This window comes from Macaca nemestrina, chromosome 6, assembly GCF_043159975.1.
Source record: "Macaca nemestrina isolate mMacNem1 chromosome 6, mMacNem.hap1, whole genome shotgun sequence".
Taxonomy (NCBI): Eukaryota; Metazoa; Chordata; class Mammalia; order Primates; family Cercopithecidae; genus Macaca; species Macaca nemestrina.
In genome coordinates this window covers 103,376,996-103,399,984 of record NC_092130.1, presented here as the reverse complement: position 1 = coordinate 103,399,984, position 22,989 = coordinate 103,376,996, and the positions used below count along the sequence as shown (strand labels likewise).

Genomic DNA, 22,989 nt, shown 5'->3' with positions numbered 1-22,989 from the left:
AATTTTTGTATTTTTAGTAGAGATGGGGCTACACCATGTTGGCCAGGCTGGTCTCGAACACCCGACCTCAAGGGATCTGCCCACCTTGACCTCCCAAAGTGTCAGGCTTACAGGTGTGCACCACCACACCTGGCCTCACATATTATTTAGATTTGCATTTGGTGTAAACATCTATTGTTTTTCTCTCCCCCCTGCTTCTCCTTTAGGTAAGCTTTGCCTGCCACATTCCCTGTGGTCTGGGGGCAATGCTGGATGTTGTTAATCAGTCACCCCTTCTCCCCCAACTCAGCGGTACATTTATATTCCATGCTTAACAGAGTTCTGCCTCCTGGGAATGTAAATCCTGAGCAGAATGACAAACAAGGGGTTTAAAGCTAAACATCATGGTAACAGCATCCGAAATGCCTGGCCATGGTTTCCTGACCGAGATCCTTAGCTGCCTTTCATTCCTTGGGACTGCCTGCTTCTTCAGCTTTCCCTTCCATTCTGTATCCTTCCATTCTGTTTAGATTAGCTAGATCAAGTTTATGTGGCTTATAACCAAGTACCATAACTGACAAAACATCTATTTTCCAGGTGAAGTGATTTAAGTCAAGTCCTATACTCAGTGGTCAAATCAACTTCTAACCCACTGTTGGGGTCCGTGCCGGGGGTGGTGGAGAATGAAAGAACACACAAAAGACAAAGATACACAGAGAACATGGCGGCCACGCTCAGAGCCTCCGCCTCACTTTATTTATACTCCATAAACCCCACGTCAGCAGAAAGAATGCAATGCAAAACAAACTTTCTTTTCCCAGATGTAACCTTCTACTCAGTTCTTTGTTTCTATGCTCTTCCTTATCTGCCCGCCTTCTTGGCGCCTACGGGAGTTCATTAAAACTTCAATTGGAGATACTGTCCTTGAGCCCTATCTATTCTCAGCATACTGTTTTCAAAGGCCCCTGCATTTCCCCCCCTTTTTTTTGTTTTGCCTCAATCCTAAAAAGGTAGCCCATATTTGTTCTTGTGTTTTCTTTTGTTTTTGGAGGCTAGGGAGGGAGCATGGAATCACCAAAAGAAGTAGACCCAGGCCGGGCGCGGTGGCTCAAGCCTGTAATCCCAGCACTTTGGGAGGCCGAGACGGGCGGATCACGAGGTCAGGAGATCGAGACCATCCTGGTGAACACGGTGAAACCCCGTCTCTACTAAAAAATACAAAAAACTAGCCGGGCGAGGCAGCGGGCGCCTGTAGTCCTAGCTACTCGGGAGGCTGAGGCAGGAGAATGGCGTAAACCCGGGGGGCGGAGCTTGCAGTGAGCTGAGATCCGGCCACTGCACTCTAGCCCGGGCGACAGAGCCAGACTCCGTCTCAAAAAAAAAAAAAAAAAAAAAAAAGAAGTAGACCCAATCCAAGTGCCCAAAGCAATATACTTCCAGAGATTGTAGAAATCCATGTCTTCATCTGGGTCCATGGGTTAAAGGCAACAAGGCGCTGACCCAGCTCCTGAAGGGTTACAGTTCTGGACAACACATGTAATTGTTGTCGAAATGCTTCGGAAATGTTCTGAGTGAGCTCTTGGATGTCCAAACTAATATTTTTATGGCCTATTAATAATTTTCGGATTACGGTCCAATTTTGAGAGATGTTAAAAAGCACAGGCGTTACACAAAATTGAGTGGAGTTCCAATCACATTGTAATGTTATCCGAGTACTGAGGACAGTGAGCTGATCTCCAAGCCATGTCAAGGCTTGTTCCATGTTGTCCAATCTTTCAGCAAGTTGAGAATCAATGTTTCGTTGTTGAAGCCATAACCGGTGAGATTGTTCGTGCCATTGCTGCACAAATTCAGCATTTTGTATGCTTTGATGAAGAGCGAGCCCTGCTATGGCCGCAGTGGAGACGATGGCGACAAGGCTCATCACCGAGGCAATTATAAGTCCAAGGGCATGGAGGGTTCGCTGGAGAGAAGTCCAAATATAAGTCTCAAGAGGTGATGCCCCCCACGGTCGCGTAAGGTTAACAGGTAGCCAAATTTCCTTACGAGCCCTGAGGATATAAATATCCTCAGTAAAGTTGTGCCACCAGGAATGATTGAGGCAAGACAAAAATGTACACGTATCTGTACAATTAACAATCCCCATATCATTATCCCATGTCATATTCCCTGCTAATAATAGGTAGGGCTTACAGACACAAGCAATAATATATCAGGAGGTATTTCGATATAACTGAATATGAAAGGAGTTATTTGGGTTAGAAAGATTAAGGGGCATATTCCCCACAAAAATGCTAATGGCATTGCCTGCAGCTAACAACTTCCAAAGATGACTCTGTACTTAGGCCTCCTTCACGCCGTACCAAGGTTTCATTACTGTTAGCAGCAATACTTTTATTTACCCGGTGCCATTTCAAAGGTATGTGACTAAATTTTGTTTGAAAATCACCGTGCACACTTCAATCAGTTATTTGCATCCCATTGTATTCTAATAAAATCCGGGGTTTATTTCCCCGACATTGTTGCCACTCCAGCACCTCAATATTAGGAGAAACCTCTGGAATAGGACAAAAAGGTAAAGAACTAGGAATAGTTTCATTACTATATACAGTATGATTATAATAACAGTATTAGCAGCCACATGACTGATTATAGCGAACAACCCAGGCTTCATGCGATTTTTGGAGACAATGAGAACTATTTCCCATGCATATTGGAAGTTCTTCCACTCCAAATTGGTATGTGTTGTTTATAATTCCCGTTTCCTGTTCTATATTGTCCTTGTCTATATAGGGGGACGGCATCCAAGTAGTGTCATTGGTGAAAACCTTAATTTCTGCCTCCCCCCAGGCGACTCCCTGATACAAGGGTGGAAAGGGAATATAAGTCAAATATTCATACAAAGCCTCACTAAGAGAAATAAGTCCCCTGCCAAGGCACATCCAACAAAAGAAGAAATGCATGCTGAATCCAGTTTTCTTTTCAACAGGGTTTCAATCATCTTGTAGGAAACCACTCAGGTCCGCTCCCTGTAAGGACAAGAGCATAGCCCCGTCCCTGTTTTAGAACTTGCCCTAGAACATACTTACCTTCTTCATTAGGAAACCAAATCTTTAAATTGTCAGCGGGGACTATCACCAAGGGAGATGAAGAAAGATGGGTTACGACAGCAGAGTCTTGCAATTGTCTCCATTGATTCAAAAAATAATTAAGGTAAAAAGAACCTTCAAAATCAAAAAAATTAAGGTAGAAAGGTTAACCTTCAAAAAATCTGTTTTTTTGGGGGGGTCATTTCCCTCTTTTTGTTTTAGCAGTTGAGTTTTTAAGGTTAAATTTGCGTGCTTAATGATGGCTTGACCTTGACTGTTGCCCGGGATACCGGTGATATGTTGAATATTGTATTGCTGTAAGAAAACTTGTAATTTATGAGAGACATAAGCAGGGGCATTATCAGTTTTAAGTATAAGAGGAATGCCCATGATGGCGAAACAAACTAAGAGATGAGTAATAACAGAAATGAGAAAAGGTATCAATGGTATGATGAACATTTTAATCGTCCAAAAGAAGGGACATCTCGTGGATTAACCCCAGGATGGAAGGATGGAATGCTCAAAGGAGCACAGGAAGGACAAGCTCGAATAAGAGAACGAGCTTGTTTATGAGTTAAATGAAACCATTGTTGAAGGCCAGAACTATTAGTGTGATGTAGAGTATATTTTTGTTCTGCAGCATGTAGGTGGCCGATTAAAAGCAAATCAATCTGAGTATTACCATGAACTAATGGTCCAGAAAGTTGAGAATGAGAACGAAGATGAGTGATGAATAAAGGAGCTCGACGTTGGCTCAAAGTAAAGGATAACAAAGAAAATAATTTCTGAAGAGAAGAAGTAGCACAAAGAGGTAAAGTGGCCTGAGAAATATAAGAAGTAACATAAACGGCGTATTGAGAATCACTAACAATGTTACAACCAGTAGTAGGGAAATCAAGTAAGACCATGAGAATAGCAAACAATTCTCCCTATTGCACCGAGGGATAAGGATAAACTGTAACTCAAGATTGATGAAGCTTCTTGCCAAGAATCAGAAGTTGCAAGAAGATAAGTGATCTGACTATGAGTGAATTGAGAGATAATTAAGGAAGGATCTCCTCCCCAAAGTTGTCAACAGTGATGCCGTCCTTTGATGATCAGTTCAGCTAAACGATCGATATAAGTAGCCAAGCATTTAGATGTTTTATTGGACAAAAAGATCCATTCTAGCGGCCGATTGGTCTGATGAATCATTCCTGTAGGAGAATGTAAAGTATGAAATAAACAAAAGGAAAGGGGAACATCAGGAAGGGGCCTTTTAAAGTTGCTCTTCTACAAGCTGGAGTTCCTGTAAAGCCAAAGGAGTTAAATGGCGTGAGTTGTCCAAGTGACTGTCTCCTTCTAGAACAGAAAAAAGATGTTATATTCCTAAAACAGGACGCATCGTTTGAACGTCATTTAATATTTTGAAATGATCACGTTGACTTTGAATTTTTTGGGGTCGAATATTTTGTGCTCCTAAGGTATAACCTAAATATTGAATAGGAAAATCCGGTTGAATTTTTTCTGGGGCAATATTAAGTGAATAGAAAGAAAGCTGAGTTTGTAATGATGCAAAAGGACAAGTTCTTGAGACAAGGTAGGGCTGTTTAACATACCTTGAGGTAAAACTTTCCATTGATATCGAGAAAGTGGCTGAGAATTATTAAAACAGGGACAGAGAAGATCCATACAATGATAAATTAACACAGTTGGAAACTGATTTTTTACAGGATTTAAAGTCCTATGTACGAATTTTTGAGATATAGTAGAGCTATTAAGTATACCCTGAGGAAGAAGCTTCTGCTGATATTTTTGAATGGGTTGTCCATTATTATATTTAGGAATAATAAAGGCAAACTTTTTACAATCTTGAGGTTGTAACTGAATATAGAAAAAACAATTTTTGAGATCTATGACCATTAATTTTTAACTTTGTGGGATAAAGGCAGGATTAGGAAGACCAGACTGTAAACTTTCCCTAGGTTTAATGTAAACATTTATAGTTTTAAGACAAGACAAAGACGGGAATTCCATGCAGAAATACGTGGCTTTATATTCCTCTCGGCCATTTGTTTTTTGACTTACTCTTTTAGAGTCCTAAGTATTTCTTTAAATAATGGTCACTGTTTCACCTAAATAGGAGTGGTGGCTATGAGTTTAAAGGATTGTAGCCTATTTTGAACATCATATTTTTGGCAGCTGAGGAAATATGAGGAATGTTTAAAAAAGCAGCAAATTGTTGTGAAAGATCTTGTTCCCAAAAATTAATATTGATAGGAACAATATAAAACTAATAAAAAAAAAAAACTTGACCTTGTTGACCTTTAGGACTGACACAGGTTAAAGGTTCTACGTCTTGATAAATCACAGAAGCAGCACCCAAGCCAGTGAGTATAACTGAAACTTGTCTTTTTTCCCATTGTATAGGCCACTAATTTAAACAAATAATAGACATATTCACCCCCGTATCAATTAACCCCTTAAAAACTATTTCATTAATATGCAATGAACATAAGGGCTTTTGATTAGAAACTAAAGTTTCCCAAAAAACAGTTTTTTCTGTGCTACCAAACCCTTCCTATTGAGAATACGTTCCCCTGCCTCTAGGCATATAAATTGTGAGACTTGAACCATAATAAGAATTTTATTAGTAACATCATGTCCTTTTGGCAAAGGGCCACATACTCTAATAGCTAATTTATATACTCCTCTATTAGGAGACAAAGTATAAGGCTGAGTAATAGCTAAGTCAGCAGCGGCGCTCTGCTTAGTTGCCGCATAAGGTTGAGAAACTGGGGTAAGGTGTGGGATCCTTAAGGAGGACTTGAATTTATTCCTTGATGTTGTAGGCCATTGCTCACTGGGTATTGTATGCAGATTCAGTCAATAATCCAAGGCTAAATGGGTACTTGAAATTGGGATTGGATCTGGTGCTGAGATACAACTTTTACTTATTGATTTTTCTTTCCTCCGATTATTCCAAGGAGGGTGACTACCAATTTTGTACTTTATAGATCAGTCTAGAGGAAAGGGTTAAGCATGTAAGCTCTGGGGACAGAAAGTCATATTTTCAAAATATAATAGCTATATGACCTTGGATACATTTATAAAACTGTCTTAACTCTGTTTTCCTGTCTACAAAATGGTAATAATTATAAAATTTGTCAGTCTTAAAGGGATGTTGGAAGAACTAAATGCAAGTGAAGATTTTTTCACAGTAGTGGACACATAGTAAGTACTCAGTATACTATGGCTATTATTACTGTTATTATTGTTAATATTATGTCTATTTATTTTAGCTCTTTAATGTAACAAGTGCAGAACCATAATCTCACATCCTTCAGAGTCACGCTGATCTTGTATTTTTTTGGTCCTTTGACTAGTTTAGTGATTTATTACAAGAAACCTAGTTAGTTTGTGCATTCTTTTCCTTTCTTATATTTCTCATTTGTAAAGACTGATAAACCAACTACATTTTCAGACCTGGTGACATAAATTGTTGGGGCCCCAAGCCTGTGGGCCACGGCTCCCATTTCCCAGGAGAGGAGACAGTAAATTTCCACTTTTATCAGTTTTGAAACGACATTTATTTGTCCAATGTCGACCTTTACCACAACATTTGTACACCTCTGAAGGCAGCTTTCTGCCTTGAGGGATAAAAGTGTTCAATTTTTATGACATTCTTTTTTGAAATGTCTAGGTTTACCACACTGAAAGCAAACACCTTATTTGTTATTTCCTTTTAAGGCTTTAGACAAAGCTCCAGCAAATAATTGAGCATTATAAATAGCCCCTCCAACACTAACACAAGTTTTAATATATTTATCTAAATTGGCCCCATTGGCCTTTAACGATTTTAACAATTTTTGACAGTCAGCATAAGCATTTTTAAAAGACAACGTTTGTAACAAAATTTTTGAAGCAAGGTCAGCACCCACAATTTTCAAGACAGCATCCTGAAGACGGGCTACGAAATCTGGGTATTGTTCATTTGTGCCCTGTAAAATCTTCACAGAGGAAAGGGAAGATTTTCCTGTTATCTCTACCTTATTTTAGGCCCTTAAAAACAAAGTCTTGATTTGAGTAAGGGCAACATCATCTAGACCAGCCTAAGCATTAAGAGTAGCATATTGGCCCGTGCCTGTGAGTTGTTCCTCAGTGGCTCCTGGGGGATCACACGTAACATTTTTTCTAGCCTGTACATGCACCTTGTTCATTTACCAGCTGTGCAATTGTAACCACTGAGAACGATCAAGAAAAGCCTTCCCCAAAGTCTTCCAGTCTATAGGAATTATCAAATTTTCTGATGAAAAAATATCAAGAAGACCAAGGATAGGGGTTCATAGTTAGAAATGGCAGCTTTCATTTCTTTTAAAAATTTAATTTGTAAGGCATTGAATTGGACATTATTGCCACCATTTGAAAACTGAGCATTAGGAGCAAAAGAAAAACAAATAATTGGAAACAGATCCAGCTCCTTAAAATTTTTTTTTTTTTTCTCTTCTCTCCCTCCCCCAATGGCCGGCAAGGCACTGAGAAAACTTTGCCAAACAAAGGTAAAGATAAGGAAGCCGGGGGGTTGGAGGCACTGGAAAATCCTCTTTTAACAGGGCGGAAGGAAAAGAAACAGGGAAAGCTCACAAAGGTGAATTAGAAAAATGTATCTGTAGTATTTGTTGAAGCATTTCCATAATACACTGCATGTCAGAATTTCCCTTAGAAGAAGGAAGAGCTGGCTTTTTCTCCTCTCCCCCTTTTGCTACCCTGGCACAAATGGGCTCCATTTCAGATTTATTTTATTTTATTTTATTTTTCCAAATCCTCAGATACCTTTCCTCCTGTGGCTACGTTACCACACTCTGAATCAGTCTCAAGTAACTCTAATGTCTGAGTGATAGAGTTACACAAGGTCCACAATTTTAGAGGCATAATATCCCCTAACTGGAGTGCTCTAAGCAGAGCTTTTACTACCTGTAACCATTTTTTCCCGATTCAGCTGCACTTTAGTCTGATACTGAAACCAGTAACAATGTTGTTCAACATGGGCAAACAATCGCTTCAAAGTCTTTTTCTTTCACTTCTACTCCCATAGACAGCAACAGTCCTTGAAACAGCCATAAATATTCTGAGGCCAGAGAGATGGAATTCCCATAATGAAAGCTTAAGAAGGTTCCCCTTAACAATATCCGAGCCTTACCCGCTCCTAGGGGGTTCCCCTTCTTGTTCTCCCCTACTCACCCATGCTGACCCTGCTCCCTGCGCCACTTGTTGGGGTCCGTGCCGGGGGTGGTGGAGAATGAAAGAACACACAAAAGACAAAGACACACAGATAACATGGCGGCCGCGCTCAGAGCCTCCGCCTCACTTTATTTATACTCCATAAACCCCACGTCAGCAGAAAGAATGCAATGCAAAACAAACTTTCTTTTCCCAGATGTAACCTTCTACTCAGTTCTTTGTTTCTATGCTCTTCCTTATCTGCCCGCCTTCTTGGCGCCTACGGGAGTTCATTAAAACTTCAATTGGAGATACTGTCCTTGAGCCCTATCTATTCTCAGCATACTGTTTTCAAAGGCCCCTGCACCCACGGCTCGCTCTTCACGGCTTCTGTGAAACACGGATTTATAGTGCTCCCTTTGTGCCATTAGAGAATATCTCACTTGTACTGAAGAACTGACTTCTCTTCACAGAGGTCTTTTCCTACTGAAAAACTTCCTTAAAAGAGAAAAATATTCTAAATATACTTCTAGAAATGACCGTAAGTCTTTGTTGATTGACTTAGATTCAGTTTATTTTAATTACATATATTATTTGATCTAATGAAGTATTACGGCAGAAGGGTGAAATTAAAAATCCTAAAGAAATCTCTAATAATCTCGTATACTTAAAAAAAGTATTATGCAAACTGACAAAGTATTTTATTTATTTATAATATCATTTTGTAAACAATCACACTGTGCACTTTTTAATTCAACAATAAGAACAATTTTTTTCTAGGGATTTATAACAAACCCTATATAAAGTGAATGACTTAATACATGAGTGAAGATGACTAGGGTAGAATACTTTCTGAAAATGTCAAATTACAGCACTTGATACAAAGACCGATGATAACTATCTGTACCATAAACATTTACATGCCATGAAACATTAATTTATAATTTTAAATACACAGTAAAACATAGTTATAAAAAGGGTATTAAATTTATTATAAACCAGTGAATTACTCAGAGAAATATTTATTAAAACCTACTAAAAACCAGTAAATATTGCAACTGAGGTAAAAATTTATAAGTAAACAAAACTATCGCTTATAAGGACCAAGTAAACAAAAGGGCAGACATTTTCTGATGAATGTGTCTACTCCTTGATATTTTGAAGCAGCTTCAACAAATGTGACTCAATAACCTGTTGAACTAGAACACATAGGTAATCAAGATTACAGCACACTGACTATAAATTTCTTAAAAAACTATCAAATTTAACTTATCCCCAATCTTTTCCTAAAATAAAGTTATTTCTAAGCAGGATACATACATAGTCTGAGGGCGATAATACAATGCAAAACTTTAAAAAACTTGGGAAACTTAGTCTGTCCCTGAGGAACTGTCCAAGTTACTGGACGTTGTATCTTGGTTTCTGTATTTCTGAAACTGAAGTAGAGTCCAGAATACAAGATTATCCTAAGGTTGCCCTATAAATGGTTTGCTATCAAAATATGAAATAAATCTTATAAACATGTATGCACTTATCCTCCGGTAACTAAGTATTTGAGTTGGTGAAAAGTATAGTAACAAACTTATTTCTAGACTTTATAGGAATTTGTGGACTTTTCCCAAAGTTAAAAGTGTATGTCAGGAGTTGGGATAACATGTTTTAGGATTACAGTGATGAAGATGGTTTGGAGTACTGGCTTATACTATTTACAGAGCTTTACTAAGATGAGACACAAGAGTTCGACATACTTACCACTTCTATAGCCCAGGGCTACAGCTAGATCCATAGAATTATATCCAGAGTCAGTTTCAATTGTTGGGTCAGCCCCACTTTCTATACCAAAATAGAAAAATCTACATAAATGAAATGAAAATGCAGGTATGTTTGTCTATTATTGGCTCATGTAGAAATAGTTTGGAGAATGTTTTTAGGATAGTCTGACAAAGTACAGAATGCATGGGGTACTCAGAATTTATTTTAGTGGATTGGAGGGAAGACACTTCAAACAAACAGCATCCTCTGGAGTAGCTGAAACTCATACACAGTTAAAGATAAAGCTCATCTGCACTCCAGCCTGGGCAACAAAGCGAGACTCCGTCTCAAAAAAAAAAAAAAAAAAAAAAAAGATAAAGCTCATGCGTAAGGACACTGTAGAAAGAAAACAATAGTGAATTCATTTTCTTTTCTTCTTTTTTTTTTCCCCCTGACAGAGCCTTGCTCCATCGCCCAGGCTGGAATGCCGCGGTGCAGTGTCGGCTCATTGCAACCTCTGCCCCTGGGGTTCAAGCGATCCTCCTGCCTTAGCATCCTGAGTAGCTGGGATTACAGGCGCCCACCTGCCTGGCTAATTTTTATATTTTTTGTAGAGATGGAGTTTCACCATGTTGGCCAGACTTGTTTGAACTCCTGACCTCAAGTAATCCACCCACCTTGGCCTCCCAAAGTGTGGGATTACAGGCATGAGCCACTGTGCCCGGCCACATAGTGGATTCACATGTGACCCCCCAAATGAAAGCAACAAGGACAAAAGGTCCAATTGCAAGTGTGGTATGTGATGGAGCTGCTTCTCACATGGGCAACTTTATGGTAGCAGGTGCTCTAGGGGTGAAGAGCAGCAAGATTCATGTATTTAACAATAGTTAACGATTCTCCTGAGTAGCACCAGGGGAGGCCAGGTTGAAAAAATAAAATCAAGTCCTCACATGGCATTTTCTAAATAGTATTCACTTTCATCTGCTTACCTAAGAGCATCTTTACACATTTCACATGATTTCCATGTACAGCATAAAGCAGAGGTGTTCCTCCATTCTGCAAAACAAAAAGGCAATTCAGAGTTTTTCAGGGTGAGCAAGACTCAAGTAATTTAATGCTGCTGTGAGAAGTTTTACTAGAATTGGACATACAATCATTTAAAGTAATTTTAATATTTTGTGAAGGATACTTAAATCAGAACTAATAATTGAGTCTGTGATATTCACTTTTTCTTCTAGGTATTTAGCTAATTAATTATTCTTCTTTATTTATTCTTTGATTTATTTTTTAGAAACAGGGTCTGTGTCACCCAGGTTGGAGTGCAGTGGTGCAATCATAGCTCACTGCAGCCTCAAACTTCTGGGCTCCAGCCATCCTCCTGCTTCAGCCTCCCAAGCAGCTGGGACTACAGGTGTACACCACCATGCCCAGTCTATTTCTTCTTTAATAAAACTTACTGCATCTCTCCTGAACCAAACAAATTCTAAAACTTGTTAGAGTAATTTTAAATGTAGTATCACAAACTTACCCAATCATATTCATTTACATCAACTCCACAATCAAGCAGCATTTTGACAATATCTGTGTAGCCTTTACTACAGGCCAACGACAGTGCACTTTCTCGACCTTTTCCTAAAAGTTGGGGATCAGCACCCTGATATGGGAAGTAGAGATAAAAGACTTCTCAATTAAACAAGAATATTGTTATCCTTGTCTACAATAATTATAGTAAAACACTAGGCCTGGTAATGTTCTGGGCTTAATATAGAAATAATGAAAACTTTTACTCATGGATGCTTTTATTGAGATTGCCTGGATGCCTTCCTTCCTCTGTCCTGTATCAATCCTAATTATCCTTTCATTCTGGAGTCAAGTCACAGCTCCTCCATGAAGCCCTCTCCTTCAAAGCTGACAGTACTTCTGTTCCCGTGGGACTTAGAGAGGTCTGGGCATCAAATTATTTCTTACTGTTGCATGTATGATTAGTCTTGCCTTCCCAACTAGATCCAAGTTCCACGAGAATATGAAAAGCATTAAACTTTTTTTGGTAGCCTCTACCATTATACCTAGCTGGCTGGATATATAAAAACTCTACTAATGACTTAACTGAACTTAAGTAACTATACATATACATTTTCTGAGGCATTTTCCTTACATTCTGAAGTAGGAACTCTACCACAGCTATTTGCCCGTGTGCTGCAGCCCACATCAGAGGAGTAAATCCTTCTTCATCCGTGTGATTGATAACATTTTCTATTTAAAAGAAAAGCAATTTTTGTGATCTAATTTAACAACCACATCTTAATATCACTATGAAAAACTGGCATTCCGAAGAGTTGATTATAATACTTAACAAAGTTCACTTTTTGCTGACTTTTGATTGGTGTCCTATTGCATGTTGTTGTAATTTGTAGTCTGAATGTATTAAAATATGCCTCAGTGTACATAGCCGGGTTCAGATAACATATTACTTAAAGTACAAACTACCAGACATGACATAATGCCAGGTACAAGGCAGTCAAAAGAATACTGGTCTCAGAATCAGGAGACCAGAGTTTGAATTCTGGCTCTGTCACTTTCTAGCCATGTGACCCTGGGCAAGACACTTAATTTCTTCAATATACAGAATTCCTTGCTTACCTCGACATACAGTTGGGAGGATCATAATAAAAATGAGATTATATGATAGCCCTCAGCATTACAGAAATACATAAACTTACTGAATCTTATTAAAGCTATCTTCTACTCCATAGCTAACATTGCTGCCTGTGAATTTCTCTCATTCTTGTGGTTTGCTAACACGATGTTATGTGGATGACAGATAATATAATGTGAATGAAGAATAGTCTCAAATACAGTACCATGCAATTCTACCTTGAACCCCATTTTCTTCCCTAGATTGTCTACTAGTTATTAAGTCCACAGCCTTGTCTCTAAATTTATTTAGTAGATTGAAGAAGCCTCCAAATATTCATAAACAAACAGAAATATAATGATTAAGTCTTTCTTATAAAAATGATGTGATTAAGCAAAATAAAACTCTTTGATCAGACTCCCTGTATTCAATAAACAGTTTTAGGACAACTGGCTAACTTTTAAAGCATGAAAATAAAAATACAGCTCAATCTTTACTTCATTACAACAAAACATATTCCATGTGAGTTAAAGATTGAAATGTAAAAAGGAAGCCCCAGAAGTTCTAGAATAGGGAATGAGTGAATTTATTTATAATCTTAAAATGGGAAATCCTTTCTAAGAAAGATATAAAATCCAGAAGTCACAAAGAAGAAAATAAATTTATGACTTACAAATGTTATGCTTTCAGAACTTCATAAAGGAAGTCAAAGGAAAAATGACAAGCTGGGGAACAATATATGCAACATAAACAACAACAAAAAGCTAATTTCCTTAATTTAGAGTTTACATACCAGTATATAGCAGGCAGTTCACACACAAAAAATTCCAGTAGACCATAACTTAAAAAATGTAAATGAAACTACTCTGAGATGCCATTTTTCACCTGTCAGATTAGCAAAATTTGGAGTCTGCTAATATCCTATATCAGTGAGGGCATGGGGAAATAGAAACTCTAGCTCTGGTGTAAGGACATACATCTGGTTTTAGATATATATGTTATATATTTACATATATAAGTTGTATGTATATATATGTATGTGTATATGCATATATATGTATATATGTATGTATGTATATATATACACACATACACACACACCCTTTGACTCAGCAAATCTACTTGTGGGAATCTGCCCTATAGATATACTTTAAGTTTTAAGTATAAACCTAAAACTTAAGGGGGGGCAGTTAAAACAAATAACATAGAACATGTACATGCAATACAATGCACACTTACGGAACTAGAAAAACAATAAAACAGGTCTTTAATATGTGCTTATATAGAAAGCTCTCCACAGTATTCAGTGTAAAATGGTGCAATGTAGTGCATATTTTGCCTTTTGTGTAAGTAACAAGCACATACACATTCTCACACATAACCTGAAACACAAATAGAAATGTTTTCCATAAAAATTTTCTGAAAATGTAAGAAACTTATAATGTTTGCTTTTGGGGAAAAGGCAAGGGTGGTAAAGGAACTTTTACATTTTATATTCCTTTTTTTTTTTTTTACTATCCATTGGGTTATCTGCCTGGTGAGTTTATGTAACTATTTGTTTTTGTCTTTATACTTTCTTATATTAAAATAAAATAACAAATCTAATAAATCCTACTGAATTTGTTTAAATATTTTTAAATAGGCTATTACCTTGTTCGATACGAGTAGCCAGATACAGCATCTCTCCCTGAGCAGCCAACTGGTGAACAGACAAAGCTGAAACAGTACAGAAAATACTTCATGCATTATCTATAGGGTACACTTGCATCATCCCAGGGTTCATGTTTGTGTCACAATTTTCTTTTCCAAAACAGAAACTATAATTTTACTGTTTTAAAAATATAACTTAAAATGTATCCTAAAATTAAGGCTGGGCACGGTCGCTCATGCCTGTAATCCCAGCACCTTGGTAGGCAGAGGCAGGTGGATCACTTGAGGTCAGGAGTTTGAGACCAGCCTGGCCAATGTGGCAAAACCCTGTCTCTACAAAAAATACAAAAATTAGCTAGGCGTGATGGCGCACGCCTATAATCCCAGCTACTTGGGAGGCTGAGGCGGGGGGAATCACTTGAATCAGGGAGGCAGAGGTTGCAGTGAACTGAGATTGCGCCACTGCACTCCAGTCTGGGTGACAGAAAAAAAAAAAAAGTATCCTAAAATTACAAGTACTCATTCTGTATCTGAGAATTGATTCATATTCACTTAAGGTAATTTTGATATCTACAATTTTATTTTTATGAGACAAGGTTTCGTCATGTTGCTCAGGTTGGCCTTGAACTCCAGGGCTCAAGCGGATCCTCCCACCTTGACCTCCCAAAGTGCTGGGATTACAGGCATGAGCCCCCATGCCTCGGCCTTTTTTAAAAATCTACAAATTGTTATTATCAATGAAATCTATTCTGAAGAAATGGCTTAGGTATTTAATTTTTAAAATGCTATTTCTGTATCCAAACTTATGAGGAAGATGGGTCTAAAAGACAGGAAGACACTTTTTGTCTTTTTATTGACTGACCCCATTGTGGTCTTAAATATTTTTATTTCAAGACTCTATGGGGTTTTCTTTTTACAAGGAATGAGGTCATAAATGAAAAACAGGCTTGAGAGTAAATTTATTTATTTATTTTGAGACAGGGTCTCAATTTGTCACCCATCCTCAACCTCCTGTGCTCAAGTGATCTTCCTGCCTCATGCCCCTAAATAGCTGGAACTACAGGTGGGTGCCACCATGTCTGGGTAATTTTCTTTTTTTTTTTTTTTTTTTTGAGACGGAGTCTCGCTCTGTCGCCCAGGCTAGAGTGCAGTGGCCGGATCTCAGCTCACTGCAAGCTCCGCCTCCCGGGTTCACGCCATTCTCCTGCCTCAGCCTCCCGAGTAGCTGGGACTACAGGCGTCTGCCACATCGCCCGGCTAGTTTTTTGTATTTTTTAGTAGAGACGGGGTTTCACCATGTTAGCCAGGATGGTCTCGATCTCCTGACCTCGTGATCCACCCGTCTCGGCCTCCCAAAGTGCTGGGATTACAGGCTTGAGCCACCGCGCCCGGCCTGGGTAATTTTCATATTTTTTGTAGAGACAGAGTTTTGCCATGTTGCCCAGGTCTTCAACTCCTGAGCTCAAGCAATCCGCCAGCCTCAGCCTCCCAAAATGCTAGGGTTATAGGCATGAGCCACTGCGCCTGGCCTGAGAATAAATTCTTGAGTGTAGGCCCAGCTGTGGCTGATTAGCTATGTGATCTTGGGTAACTTTAAACATTTTTGTCTGTAATGTGGGATGTAAATCAAATGATCTTAGGTATTTGTTTTTAGCTCAAAAATTCTATAGTGGATTATTTTAAGATAACTTCTTTAAAGACAATGCCAAATAGGGAGAGTTCCCCTTAAAAATTAGTAGCATTTGATCATTGACTTCAATGATATGATTGGATGGCCTTACTACAGAAAGAAAAGCAACTGGTGTCCTATGCAAATTTATGTAAGTAAACCAGAAACAGCCAACAGTGGGGTGAGAGTCCTACAGGAAGATTCTTCCTAGCTCAACTGTTACAGTATGTGACTCAGAAATCAGGAGGGATTTAGTGTTTCCAAAGAAAAGACAGATTTTGTCATGCTTTAGAATATAGATATATTTATATTACATTCTCAAATACAGTGACTAACATATATACAGTTAAATACTAACACAAATAGTTGTTTTTCTCTTTTTAACATACTTATGCTACATAGAATATTTTTGTAGTTTCAATAGAAAAACTTTACTTCCTCTAGAATGATTCTACATTTAAAAAGTTGTAGATTCAAGGTATTAAAAGAGGTGGTTTCATATTCATATTATATTCAAATTCAAAATTACAGTGCAAATCACTCAGCTTTTACTACAAAATCATTTATTGATCAGTGATCTGGTTTATAAGTAAAATGTGAAGCCTTGAACTCCAAGAACATGAAAACACTGACTGTATTTTAATTTCAAAGGGCTCCGAATTATTATCTTTAATCTCATTATTAACTGATTTCTATAGTAAAACTTTTAAGTTTTCGTAATATTTTAATCTGTATTTGCTCTCTCAACAGAGAAATATAACACATGAACTGTTTATTTATTATTGATTGATTGGAATCAGGGTCTCACTCTGCTGCTCAGGCTGGGCTGCAGTGGCGTGATCACAGCTCATTGCAGCCTTGACCTCCTGGGCTCAAGTGATCCTCTTGCCTTAGCCTCTTGAGTATCTGGGACTACAGGTGCATGCCACCACACCTGGCTAATTTAAAAAATTTTTTTTGGTAGAGATGGCGTCTTGTTATGTTGCTTAGGCTGGTCTTGAACTCCTGAGCTCAAGTAATCCTACTTCAGTATCCCAAAGTGCTGGGATTATAGGTGTGACCCACTGTGTCTAGCCCCACGTGAAATATTAAAAAATGTAATAATATATGAAAAAGTTTTCAATTGCTAAAACTACCAGGATATCACTTAAGCTTTCAAAAAACTTAAGTATAATGCATTTATTTATTTATTTTTAATTGACAATAATTGTGTATATCTATGGAGTACAAAGGGGTATTTTAATATATGTTTATATTGTGGAATGATTAAAGCCAATTAACAAATCTATCACCTCATATACTTTTTTGTGGTGAAAACATTTAAAATTTACTCTTTTAGCGATTTTGAAAAATATAATGCATTATTATTTTTTATTTTTATTTTTCTGAGACAGGGTTTCACTCTGTCACCCAGGCTGGAGTACAACGGTGCAATCTCAGCTCATTGCAACCTCCTCCTCCCAGGTTCAAGTGATCCTCTCACCTCAGCCTCCCAAATAGCTGGGAACACAGGCATGCACCACCACACCTGGCTATTTTTAAAAATTTTTGCATTTTTTATTTTTTGTATTTTTAGTTTGTGTTGCCCTGGCCAGTCTCGAATTCCTGAGCTCAAGCGATCCACCAGCCTTGGCCTCCCAAAGTGTTGGGATTACAGGTGTAAGCCACCATGCCCAGCCTTCACTGCATTATATTTATTATAGTCACCATTGTGCACAATACGTCATTAAGTAGTCCTCCTGTCTAGCTAAAACTCTGTATCCTTTGATCAATATCTCTACCCTTTCAGCATCTACTCACCTCTCCCAGCCTCTGGTAAACACCAGTTTACTGTGTACTTCCACTGAGTTCTACTTTTCCAGATGTCCCATATAGTGAGATCATGTGGTATTTGTCTTTCTATGCCTGACTTATTTCACTTAGCATAATGTCCTCCAGGTTCATCCATGTGTCGCTAAGTGACAGAATTTCCTTCTTTTTTAAGGTTGAATAGTATTCCATTGTGTAGTATAATACATTTTCTTTATCCAAAGAATATGCATTTAATGAAAATAATGTTTTAAAGTCAAATTCTTGAAAGTATTATATTAAGAATATAGTAATACATCAGTGGCAAATACTTACAATTTGCTAACAGAGGTGTGGTAGAGACCTCATTTCCTCTGTGTTTGTTGGTTAAAGTAGTTGACTGTTTTATGGGTGAGAAATGCTTTGTTGTAGATGGGGTGTAGACATGCCTTACTTGAATTCCCGGAGAAGGAGATGTATGGATATTGCATTCAGCTAAGTAAAAAACAAATGTAAACACATTAAAAGCATTTCAGTAAGAGTTCTATGTCAATGGCTACATTTAAAAAGAAATACATGAGGTATAATAGCTTCAATTAAACTATTTATCAAGTGATACTAAATTGTTTTTATCATAGAAAGTCTATACTTCCTTGTTTGCATAGTGGCGAGTTAATCGAGGCTGCGCATGGTGCTCAAGCCTGTAATTCCATCACTTTGGGAGGCCAAGGCAGGTGGATCACCTGAGGTCAGGAGTTCGAGACCAGCCTGGCCAACATGGTGAAACCCCGTCTCTACTAAAAATACAAAAACTTAGCTGGGCATGGTGGTGCACACCTGTAATCCCAGCTACTTGGGAGGCTGAGGCAGGAGAACTGCTTGAACCCAGGAGACCCAAGATCTCGCCACTGCACTCCAGCCTGGGCAACAGAGCGAGACTTCCACTCAAAAAAAAAAAAAAAAAAAAAAAGTCTGTACTGTACTACCACAGTGAAAGTTCTGGAAAAAAATATTAATCTTGAGTGATGTTATCCTAAGAGAATAGTTTTATTATTCAGGGTATCATTGTAAAAGCAAATCTAGGGCCGGGCGCGGTGGCTCAAGCCTGTAATCCCAGCACTTTGGGAGGCCGAGGCGGGCGGATCACAAGGTCAGGAGATCGAGACCATCCTGGCTAACGCCGTGAAACCCCGTCTCTACTAAAAAAATACAAAAAACTTGCCGGGTGAGGTGGCGGGCGCCTGTAGTCCCAGCTACTCGGGAGGCTGAGGCAGGAGAATGACGTGAACCCGGGGGGCGGAGCTTGCAGTGAGCCGAGATCGCACCACTGCACTCCAGCCTGGGCGACAGAGCGAGACTCCCGTCTCAAAAAAAAAAAAAAAAAAAAAAAGCAAATCTAGGGCATGATGACAGACTTCAATGCATTAAAGCATAGAAAGTGAATGCACATTAAATATTCATAGAACAGGAATATTCAGGAAGGGATATTACACTAATTCATTTCTAAAAGGAACATGAATTTTTTTTCTTATGATTTTATTTTTTGAGACAGAGTCTCACTCTGTTGCCCAGGCTAGAGTGCAGTGGCATAATCTCAGCTCACTGCAACCACCGCCTCTCTGGTTCAAGCAGTTCTCGTGCCTCAGCCTCCTGAGTAGCTGGGATTACAGGTGTATCCCACCACGCCTGGCTGATTTTTGTATTTTTAGTAGAGACGAGGTTTCACCATGTTGGCTAGGCTGGTCTTGAACTCCTGACCTCAAGTGATTTGCCTGCCTCGGTCTCCCAAAGTGCTGGGATTACAGGCATGAGCCACCGTGCCCAGCCCTATGATTTTTAAAGGAACAATAGGGAACTTCATTAGGGAATTTGTAAACAAATATTAAAAAAGAAGTTTTTTAAAAAATCAGCATGTACTTCCTTTAAATATTATATAATCTGAAATTATTTTAATTTGGCTTCTGTGAGATTCCAGAAAATCATATTAAAAAATGACTTCTAAACTGTCTTCCCAAACTCAAAATTTCATGATTGGGGAAAAAACCCAAATACACAAAAACAAAAACAAATGCAGATATTTATACCATAACTTTCAACCTTTAAATAGGACAGATGCCACCTCCAGGTCAGAATTAACCTGATCTTGAATATTTTTACTATCTTCTTCATTTAAGGACTTCACAAATCGAGAACACACATTCATATCAAATCGGTTAGGCAATATGAATTTCATTCCCATGGCAACACCCTGAGCTGACCCTTCTTCTGAATTTGGGTCCAGTGGATGTTCTATTTTAATGTCTGGCATGCCAGTTAGGCTATAAGTGCTGGGACACTCTTCCACTATAAGCTGGGCTCCAATATCCAGATTTGTTGATGTAGCCATGATTTCAACTGTAGTTTCAGTAATTAAAACATTTCTTCATGATTTCCTCTTGGTTTTATAAGAGCAGTATCCAGTGTATTCTTGGAATTTGGATATTTAAAAATCTGAAAGAAAAAAATTAGAAAATTAAAAGTATTCTATCAACTTAGGTAAAAATACACAAAATAATCATTTTCAATCAAGTATCGAAACAATGCTCTTGAAAGCACCTACACATAATAGAAAGCATATAATGTTCAGAGGTAGAGAAACCTGAGTATGTATCCAAGCTTTGCCATTAATTAGCTGTGTGACCTGTATAAGTTACTCAATCCCTCTGAGTTTCCGTGTCGTTTATAAAATAGGGATACCACCATTAACCTTACAGGGTTCTGGTAAAGACCAAATGAAATACTGGACAGTGACATTCTCACCTCCATCATTAAATTCCAATAAATTTTAGTTACTGTTTCTCCCATTTCCTATATCTGAATATTGCCAAATGGATAAAAGATCAGGCTAACAATGAAAATAAACTTTAACTTCTTACCTCAGGTTAGTTCTTTAATATGTTATGTTTATATAGGTGGCCCTTAGTTTGAATTTAGAAATGACATAATTCATGTTGTATCCAAGTTTATTGGCATTGTTATCTGTAACACCTGTGATTCCTAGACCGTGAAAGACTTTACAAAACTTTGGTTTTCTTGAACTGAAGGTACATTTATCAATTTTTGTTCAGATTAAGCATTAGCAACTTAATGTAGGTTTCATGAAAAATAAAGTAGGTAGATTATGGATTGGCTTTCCAAGATGTATAATTGTCTTAGATACATTATCATTTGGGACAGGAAGGCAATTAATAACATCCAGTTAATTTTTTCACGTTAGGGTTTATTGCCTCTTAGAAGTTTTGAGAGGGTGCAGGGTGTTATAAAATTGGAATTTGAATTAAAAGAAAAATGCATTAGGATCACAGTGGAGCAAGGGTCACCAAACCCTACATTTACAGATAACCACCTTTTACAATTTTAAAAACATTTTCAAAGATTAATCCTTGTAATAATCCTTTGAGTAGGCAGGTCAGATAATCATATGTCCACCTAGGAGAGGAGAAAAAGGAAGCTCATGAATTATGAGGGCTTACTCAGCTCTTCTGACTCCATCACTCTGACCATTAATTTTAATAATGAGGCAGCACTGAACAAAGCCAAAACCTCCAAGAGAGAGTTGAATAAATAACACATAGTATAGTAAGGAAAAAAAAAAAAACAAAAAAAAGGCAGGAAGAAGGTTAATACATTTCGGCAAAAAGAAGGAAACCAGAAAAGAAAGTAAGTTCAGAGATTCAAAGGGAGATGGATGTGCAATGCATTAGTCCATGCGTCTTAAAAAGTACTGGACAATCCCAACTGTGTTTCCTGAGGGAAGAACCATCTCCCCCTTTTTCCTATCCAGCAGTTGGCTAAGTGCAACTCCCCTAAGCTGAGTGCCCTGCATATATCTGTATTTTAGCATTTACCATTTTCTTGACCATTTACATAAATCTAAATTGAAAACTCCCCTAGGATGGGGACCACTCTTACCAATCTCTGCACACAAAACAGTACTTGGTCCTACCAGGTGCTCCGTAAATGTTTTCTGATCTTAACTTTAATAATTTTTTCCATACTCTTTTTTCGATTTCTAACATTTGCTGATTAGACCTGGCTTTCCACTCCCAACATCGCTACTAAAGAGCTGGGCAATCCTGGACAAATAAATAATACAAGTTTTCTGAAATTCACCTATTATAAAAAGGTGTTGAAATAGGCCTTTCTAATATTCTTTCCAGCTCTAAACAGTTTCCATGTTACAAATCAAGGTTTATAGATGGAATTACAGGTCTTCGAGAGGAGAATAGCAAATGTGTTTAGGGGAAGGGGGTGGATGGAAAAAGAACGCTTATCTTGGCACAGCAGTCTAATGCGAGGAGAAGCAAAGTTGATTGGTAAGACAAAATTTTGAAGAACAGGAGAGGGAGGCGGGGGTGAGGGTGGCGGGGGGTGAGGTAAACACGACTTAGAAGAGGAGGTGGTGAGAAAAAGGGGGTAAGGCAATAGATAGCTAGGTTCACCTCGATCTGTCAGAGCCCAGGGATGAAGGGATAGAGAGTCTAAGGAGATAAAGTGAGCAGCTATGCTAGTTCCTGCGGATGCTAATAACAGGAGCCCCTCGTTTCTTCCTGATTCTGGAATTATCCTACAAGGAGAGGAAGGTGCTATGAAAATAAATGATGCCTCACAGGCTACAGGTGTCCCAGCGTCCCGAGACAGGAGCCCGCTGGAGTGGAGACTCTTGTAGGAAAGGAAGTCCGTTCTGTAGCCACCCGCCAGCTGTGCCCGAAAAGTCCCAGGAAGAAACTCTCGCTCATCCGCGGCGAGCGGATCCCGGACACGGGGGCTGGAGGCCGACCCGGTGAGAGTGCAGGGTCTCGCGACCACCGACGACAGCAGACAGCGAGTGGAGCCTTCCCATCTGAGGCCAGCTTCAGTACAGGCCTCCAAGCCCGGGCTTGTTTTGGCCGCGACGTCACTTCCGATTTCTTCTTTCGCCTTCTGGCTGAAAAACGTTCTGTGGCAGTGCAGCTGAGATTTTCAGGTTTTCTTTTCTTTGTCTCTCTCTCCTTTTTTTAATTTTTTTTGCCGCCTTTACGCTCCAAGGCCCATCCTGCCGGAGTACTACACAGATAGGGTCATTTCAGTTGACGGTTCTGGGTCACCAGAGCAGAGGAAGCCCCAATTTCGCCCTCCGGTCACGCCTCCTGCTCCAGATCGCCCCGCCCACCTGACTCGCCTCCGCGCCGCCGGGTTGCGTGAGTATC

At 38.8% G+C, this 22,989-nt stretch overlaps 1 protein-coding gene across 3 annotated transcripts; it reads right to left on the bottom strand.

The window, feature by feature from the left end:
• Positions 1 to 690: 690 nt before the first annotated feature.
• On the bottom strand, positions 691 to 22,951 carry LOC105475156 (ankyrin repeat family A member 2). Of its 3 annotated transcripts, XR_011624916.1 has the most exons (10): positions 22,411 to 22,951; positions 19,859 to 20,251; positions 18,098 to 18,256; positions 14,305 to 14,370; positions 12,175 to 12,272; positions 11,548 to 11,673; positions 11,009 to 11,075; positions 10,020 to 10,100; positions 8,289 to 8,765; positions 691 to 3,203 (listed from the first exon to the last, which is right to left on the bottom strand). XR_011624916.1 is itself a non-coding variant. In XM_011730187.2 (9 exons), the coding sequence occupies exons 2-9, from the start codon at positions 20,145 to 20,147 to the stop codon at positions 8,707 to 8,709; spliced, it is 945 nt and encodes a 314-aa protein (XP_011728489.1). In that variant the 5' UTR covers positions 20,148 to 20,251; positions 22,411 to 22,951; the 3' UTR covers positions 691 to 8,706. The 3 variants fall into 3 exon arrangements, 2 of the variants coding, with proteins under 2 accessions (XP_011728489.1, XP_011728490.1); XM_011730187.2 differs by having other exon boundaries at positions 691 to 8,765; XM_011730188.2 differs by lacking the exons at positions 691 to 3,203; positions 8,289 to 8,765 and adding an exon at positions 8,955 to 9,466 and having other exon boundaries at positions 22,411 to 22,950.
• Positions 22,952 to 22,989: the final 38 nt, after the last annotated feature.

Coding starts and splice junctions, on each gene's coding strand:
- LOC105475156 (XM_011730187.2), bottom strand. CDS start 20,147: ATGGCTACATCAACAAATCTGGATATTGGAGCCCAGCTTATAGTGGAA. Junction 11,674..12,174: donor TAGAGTTCCTACTTCAGAAT/GTAAGGAAAATG, acceptor TTCCCATATCAG/GGTGCTGATCCCCAACTTTT. Junction 11,076..11,547: donor ATGTAAATGAATATGATTGG/GTAAGTTTGTGA, acceptor TTTGTTTTGCAG/AATGGAGGAACACCTCTGCT.